This window comes from Tympanuchus pallidicinctus, unplaced genomic scaffold (assembly GCF_026119805.1).
Source record: "Tympanuchus pallidicinctus isolate F22 unplaced genomic scaffold, pur_lepc_1.0 scaffold3, whole genome shotgun sequence".
NCBI classification, from domain to species: Eukaryota; Metazoa; Chordata; class Aves; order Galliformes; family Phasianidae; genus Tympanuchus; species Tympanuchus pallidicinctus.
This window is the reverse complement of record NW_026294747.1, coordinates 36573345-36580947: the sequence shown is the minus strand read 5'-3', so window position 1 is coordinate 36580947 and position 7603 is coordinate 36573345. Positions and strand designations below refer to the sequence as shown.

General features: G+C 45.6%; 1 protein-coding gene across 1 annotated transcript; it reads left to right on the top strand.

Annotated features, from left to right (window-relative positions):
* The first annotated feature begins 1642 nt into the window (after window positions 1–1642).
* On the top strand, window positions 1643–3723 carry CLEC14A (C-type lectin domain containing 14A). Its single transcript, XM_052694657.1, has one exon. The coding sequence runs from the start codon at window positions 2332–2334 to the stop codon at window positions 3355–3357; it is 1026 nt and encodes a 341-aa protein (XP_052550617.1). The 5' UTR covers window positions 1643–2331; the 3' UTR covers window positions 3358–3723.
* Window positions 3724–7603: the final 3880 nt, after the last annotated feature.

The following is a 7603-nucleotide window of genomic DNA, read 5'->3' as shown; positions in this document are numbered from 1 at the left end:
GCAGCCTTGTGTCTCACCAAGGACCACCACAGGTCTGAAGGAATGGTTCCTTAGTTGCATATATGCTGGACACAGGGAAAAATTAGCCATCTGAATGTGGGATGACTAAGCTCCTAGCAGATCACGGCAGACAGATCTCCCTGTGCTCACCCCTGTCCTGCAGTTTCAAAGAGGAGCGGATGTGGGTGGCAGCTCCAATAAGCAGCAGACTCTTGAATCACAACTTCTGCGCCACTGCCTGCTGTGACCTCAGGGGTTCTAACACCTGCACATGCTGATTAAGCATTTCTGACTGCCTCTAGAATTATTCAATCTACAGGTTATTGTTTTGTTGGGGAAACCTGCTTTCTTTAAAACCAAATCTACTGGCACCCAAATTCAATTGCACTGCCAACTGTATTTAGCAAATTTAATGTAACTATTTTTACTTGAGGATTATAAGTGCTTTTGAAATCCAGTAATTTCAACAATGTAGGCAATATTTGACCTAGTTTCACTTCTGCTGAATAGCAAAAGAAATACAAACCACATATAATAGTCTGCTTAAATATGGTTATGAATGTGTAAATTTCATTTAGCCCTAATCCAGTCTATTTCATGTATTTTGAAATGCTGCCTTGCTAACTCTTCCAATGTGATAAACAAAATTTCTGTGTATTCCCAAAGCAAAAAGTAAGTAACTAACTGATGCCTATTTCTGGGACAGCCTGATAACTCAATGCTGACATTTTTCTACAAATCTCTAAAAGTGATCTAAAAAACTCCACTTGAAAATGCATAAACAGCACTGGGAAGTCTATTTTATTTGGGGGAAAAAAAAAAGTTTTTACTAATTATTGTGAATTGATCACACAGGATAAGGGAAATGAGGGATTACTTCTTTTCTTCCTGTATCTTATTCCTTTTTTTTTTTTTTTTTTTTGGCGGGGGGATTATTGTGGCCTCTGTGCTCAGCTAGAAATAAGAATGTAATGGCCATCCAAAACATTGGCAGAAAATGAAGGTTAAAAGTAACTGCACAGTCTGCAAAGTACATACATCCTTTGTCAGTAGCGGATATACTAGATACCAGGGGTGTACTTTGTACAAAATTAACATTGGTAGTATTTTTTATTCAAAAAAAAAAAGAGAGAATTTGTGAATAGAGATAATTGTATGCATCCACTTTTGATCATATCCTGCCCAGAACACAGAATCTGGGCCCAGAGGAACAATCTAAATCTAACATTTAGGTTTTTGTTCAGCATGGTTACTGCAGTCCTGGCAATGCACTGGTAGCAAAAAGTTCATGGATTTCCCTGGGAAACTTTCTCTAAAATACTGTTTGTCAAGATATTTACCAAATGTTTAAAATACTTAGAAAATATGAAAACATCCTGTGCTTCTGAGCTTCCTTGAATATTATGTTCAGTTTTGGGCCCCTCTCTACAAGACAGACATTGAGGCCCTGGAGCGTGCTCACAGAAATCTGGTGAGAGGATTGGTGCACAAGTCTTATGAAGAACACCTCTGGGAACTGAGATTGTTTAGTCAGGAGGAGGCTCAAGGGAGATCTTAGCACTCTTTACAACAACCTGAAGGGAGGTTGTAGCAAGGTGGGAGTTAGCCTCTTCTCCCAGGGAGTGGCCTCAAGATGCACCAGGGAAGGCTCAGTTTGGATATTATGAAAACCTTTTCAGAAATAGTGGTAATGCATTGGAACAGGAGCCCAGGGAGGTGGTGGAATCACCACCCCTGGAGGTGTTCAAGAGCCTTGTAGATGCGGCACTGAGGAACATGGTTAGTGAGCATGGTGGTGACAGGTTTGCAGTCAGACTAGATGATCTTAAAGGTCTTTTGAAGATTTATGATTCCATGATTTTGTCATTCTGTGATTCACTGTGTTGTACATCTTTCAAGTTCTTCTTTGAGGAGTACAGAGAAAATGGGCTTTATCTCTGTGTGTGCCTAGCATCAATGAAATCCATGCAGGTCAATCACACTGGTTGAACAGGATTTGTCATCCATAGCTATTCCATCTGAAAATAAATTCCAAAACCCTCTAGCTTTGAAAAGACCACACCGCTGGGTTCCTGGTGCCGCTCACAGGGTGGGACGGACACTGGGATTTTCCACCCACCCCACCCCTGACGCCCTGCCAGACGGGGCCGGGCTGCCAACAAACGGAGGATGCAGGGGTCAGGCCTGGCTCTCGCTACGCTTCCTCCGGCGTAGGCCCGGGGGAGGGCCGCGGGCGCGGGGCCGGCGCTAGGGTGGAGTGGGCCCGCCCGAGCCGGACCGAGCGCCGACAGAGTCGACGGGACAGCCCGAGTCCCCGGGCCCGCCGCGAGAATGGGGCGGTGGCGGGCCGGGCCATGCTGCCTGCTCCTGGCCGCGACCTGCGCCCTGGGTCGGCCCCCGCCGCCCTCCATCGTGCGCTGTCAGCCCGCCGGCGCCTGCTTCAGCGTCCACCTGGCCAACGCCTCGTACGACGAGGCCCGCAGCGCCTGCGGCGACCGTGCGGGCGGCCTGGCCTGGGTGAGTGCAGAGTCGGAGCTGGGGCTGCTGCTGGCGCTGCTGGCCGAGGTGGCCGCGGGGCCCGCGCTCTTCTGGGTCGGGCTTAAGAGGAACGCCTCCGCCTGTACCGACGCGGGACAGCCGCTCCGAGGCTTCTCCTGGGAGGAGCGCGGCGACACTGCCCTGCGGGAGGTGCCGGCGGCGCTCGGCCGCTGGGCGAAAGAGCCCGTGCGAACCTGCACCACCGCCCGCTGCGCCGGGCTGCACCTGGTGGGCGCCGACAGATCCCGCTGGGGATGGCGTGAGCTGCCCTGCCAGCGGCACGGCCGGGGCTACGCCTGCCGCTACCGCGAGGAGGGCGCCTGCCCCGACCTCCGTCCCGACGGCGCGCTGAGCCTCGACTACCGCCTCCCCTTCGGGAAGGCCAGCACCGCGCCCCGCTTCAGCCCGCCAGGCACCGAGCTTGCCGTGGCGTGCCCAGACAGGGAGGTGCTGCTCCGCTGCCAGCACGGTCCGAGCGGCTTCGCCTGGGAGGGCGTGGAGGAGCCCCACTGCCCCTGCAAAGAGCGCTGCGCCCCGGCCTCCAGCGCCGCCGCCGACCGCCGCCTCTCTGCTCCAGCACCCAGCGGCTCCGCGGGGCCGCCGGCCACCTTGCCCGCCAGCCGCGGTGGGACGGCCGCCCCGCCGCCCTCTTCCTCTTCCAACTACGTCTTCATTCTGGTGACGGTGGCCGTGGTGGTACTGGTGATCCTGGTCATGACCGTCCTGGGGGTCTTCAAGTTGTGCTTCAACGCGAAGGCGGTGGGCGGCGAGACGGAGACGGGCAGCGCGGAGCCGCGCGGGGCTGCGGGTGCCGAGTAGCGGCGGCGAGGACCGCACCGGCCTTCTTCTCGAAGGCAGCCGCAGGTCTGGAGCCTCCCAAAACCTCTTTTCCGGGACATCTGCAAAGTGGAAGGCTTTGCCCGCTAGTGCCTTGCTATTCAGAACCCATCTGAATGGCACCGGGAGTCTCTCGTTTGCTTGCTGATTGCTGGAACTTTTGGAGATGTGAAGCACCATAATTTCAGAGGAAGCTGCGACCCATGCTCTTCGAGAGTGATGTTGTTACAAATGAGGAGCATCTCCATACCTAGACGGACATTAAATTGCTGAAGAAGTGGGAAGTTAATGGGGAGTCATTTTATACTTCACTTGATTGAAAGAATAAAGGATGATTTAAAACCTTAATTGCTGCTCTGTTTATACTTCATACAGTATCATTTATATTGTAGCAGAGCAACCAGTTTTTCAGTTCTAAGTTTGATGCCAGTGCAAAACTTGGTTTCTGTGTGCAGTGTGTGGATCCCTTGTGATCAGACAGGGTGCAGGCAAGCTGCATGCTGAGCAAAGTGCTAACTTGTCTGGACACAGCATGCAGATCCCAAAGCAGTTTTCCATGGCATCCCTTGAGAACAAGGAAAGAATTCACACTTCACACACACTTCTAAGGAGGTAAATGCTTCCTAATATCCAAATTAAGGGTTATATCCCTTTAGATTTCTCAGGACCAGGCTCCTCCTAACCACAGGACTCATTCTATGTGGCAAAGAATGCTGATGCTCATCACCTGTTATTACAGTGTTGATTTCCAGTTAAAATAGCAATGCTAATATTGATCCAGGGCTTTCTGAGTGCAGTATAACGCAGGTAACTGGATCTCATCCAGGCCTTGTGGGATATGGGAATATTTTTTTCCCTTTGAGAGACCATTACAGTTGGAAATGCCATTTTCTAAGCTGCTATTTTTTTTCCTTTCCTCTGTTTAAAGCTGACCTTTTGACTACTATTTTCATTTTGCTCACTTTCCTTTTGAGTTTGGAGCACTGTTTCAAACAATAAACAGTGTGATTATAATTACCTATTTTTCTTGCAAGCAAAGACTTGGAGATTAATCCGGTATAAACATCTGCTAAGGAGTTTGACAGAGTTTGACAAAGTTTGACAGAACATGAGTATTTTTTCCCTCTCCCCTTATAATAATGATAGGCTGTAGCCACTGTAGCTAACTGAGGGGCATTTTCTTGCTTTTCATAAGGAGATTCCAGACTTTTGTGAGCTATCAGGCTATCTATAGTTAATAATGACAGCACTAATAATGACAGAAACTAAATCCAGCCAGGTCAGAACACTGGTCATTACAGAGCTGTTTCACAATTTGCATAGTTTTCCAATCTGTTTATTTGGCATTTCCATGTCAGAATGGCAAGCATTTTTATCAGTTTCAGTAGGAGGCTTGATTCAACACTGTGATATGCACAGATATGGAAAGTGAGTCTCTGATGCCTCTTTTATACTGCTCTTGTTACTATCACTGTAAGCATCACTTTAAGCAGTCTGTTCTAGCACAGTGTGCATGGAGCTCCATGCTCCTACACTGTGCTCCATGATTAGGTAGTGAAACTAAATGAATAAAAGCCTCCTCAAGTTATTATTTCTGTATTTTTCTCCCCTTTCCCACACATCAGATGGTGAAACTCTTCATGGGATGGTGCAACCATTCAGGTTCATTTCTCTAAGCGCTAGAAGAAATTCTGATTCCCTGTTTCTGTCTTAACCAAGCACGCAGCTAAGTGCTGAGTTAAGTGCTTGGTTGGTTTTTGTTTGTTTTTTTTTTTTAAAAAAAATTTTTACTTTTTGTATCTCTCAGAATTTTACTCAGACTATTGAGTTAAAATGCACAGGTTCATGCCCTTACAAACCACTCATCTGTCTTATTTTCATTTCACTATTTGCAATGGCTTCCTGTGTAATCGCATATTGATTTCAGGGTTCTTTTTCTTATACCCAAGATTGAGGATTAAGCATTAGGTCATTCTTTTAGGCACATACCTAAAGGACTGCGCAAGGGTTTGGTTGTTTTCCATGTCTTATAGTGTGACTCAATTGAAATCAGATTATTTTACATCTAAGGACAGAATCTATCACACCAGTTATAGGTATCTCTAACAGCTCATATAGCATCACCTTCCTTGCAACCTATGTAGGAAAATATGCATATGCAGGTAGCAATTAATCTCATTTTAGAATAGAAGCTGAAAACAGAAGCAAAGAGTTTCATCTTGTATGGGAATCACTGATTGAGCACTTGGGGAAAGGACGGGTCAGCTGTGGGAGAACAGGTGAAGGCAATTCAGCTGTGTGACCAGAAGGGGTGGAGCCTGGCTGCACCTCTCTTAGACCCCATTTAAGGGCTGACTGCCACTAGGGAAGGATCTTGTTCTGGAGATCTTTCCTTGGTAGAGCTTTCCCCTACAAACCTGGAGTTTTCTGGTATGGGTAAGTAATCTTTTTCCTTTCCTGTACAGCACCTTTCTATTATGCCAATCATTTGTCGTTACTCCTCTGGTGAAGCACCTTTTTCCCATCGTGTTAATCTGTCAAATTGCTACAATCCTAGAAGTACTAAAGTACTATTTCTCCACGTCACCTGAAAAGTGCCTAGGGAGGCTGCTTGGACTTAAATACCTGTAAAACACAGATTTGAAATGAAATTAGAGAAATCAGCAAAGCTAAGTCTGTAACTGTGCAAGTCTGGAAACAACTCACAGTGCCATGTGTCTCTTCAAGATGTAGCTAAATATTTATTATTTTACCATAGCTCTTACTGTTTTTGCATACTAGAGATCATTGTTTTGTTTGTCTGGGTTGTTTAATTTCTTTTTGCAGTCAGCAGAATTAAAACTTAATTGGATTTGATTGGCACCTATCTGACAGAGCACAGATTACTTTTCCCATTCTTCAGTGGTTATGATCAAGAGGTAGATGGTTTGGGAGAAAGGGTGAATCATTTTTGCTTTCCAGTCTCAATTTAACTTGTGGCTTAGATAGGAAACTAACAAATAGCTGACCTGTAACATGTACTGCTGGCTCCTATTACAGTGATGAATCAGCTGTGAACTAGTCAGATCTGGCTTGCTATTTATATCCATAAAATGTGTCCTATTGCCAATTATTAGATGTACTTTTTAGATTTTTCTTAAGTCCTCCAAAGGTAGCGTGTACGTTTATGTATATGATAAGCTTTATTCCTGATTATTTGATGAATAAGCTTTCATTTTCTCCAATTCTTACAGTAGTTTTATGCTGCTGTGAGCTTGATTAAGTGTGTCATGGGATTAAAAAGAAATCTGAAAATGGACTCTGGCAAAATTGAAGCTTCCCCCCTTCTTTAAGTATGGAATCACTTAAAGAAGATTTCAAAATAAACAGATTCTGTGTATCCCCCAGGAAGCATGATTTCCTATCACTTGAAGTTTTTTATGTTTTCAAATCTCGCTATCTTTCCTCATTTATCACTTGGAGCTTAATCACTGACACATGCATCTTAATTGCTTATAGGAAAAAAAAAATTTCTCTTTTTTTTTTTTCTGGATTTGGATGTTTATCAAGGCTGCAGAGTGCTGATTACTACATTTAACTGCTGTATAATCAATTTGAAAAATAAACACAAAGAGACAAGTAACCACTTTCACAGTGCTTCAGACTTGATTGAGCTTCCTGCCAGTTCTCCCTCCAGCAATACATAGCCTTACCTGTCCTCCTTGGACCTGCGGAGCTGTGGCATTGGAAGACTGGACATGAATGTGAGTTGTGAGTCATCTGTTTGCCTTCAAGCCTTTTCTTTCCTTGCTCCATACTGTAAGCCAAAAGGACAGCTTTGTTTAGGTAGAAGTGAAGGCAGAGGGAGAGTGGTGGTTCCATACTTGCTATGCCCTATCCCTTCTGCCAGTCCTTTCACATTATGAATCTGAGGCGAAAGAGTGGATGAAAGTCAAATGACATTAAGTATTTCATGGATAATGCAAAGAGCAAGAATCCTGTAGGTCCTGGATGAGCTGGGGAGGTATATACCAAGTCAGGCAAGTATCCTTCTTTAGCTGGGATGTATTCATCCTTAACATCTACTTGCTCTGTATTTATTTGTTTGTTCAAATTCAAAGTGCAGTGGTCTGCAAATAAAGATTTTTTTTGTCATTAATCACAGAAAAGCACATGGCCTGCAGTATGTCAAGAAAGTGAGATTTGTTTTTCTGGAACACAACCAGCAGCTCTTGTTTTGGATTGATAA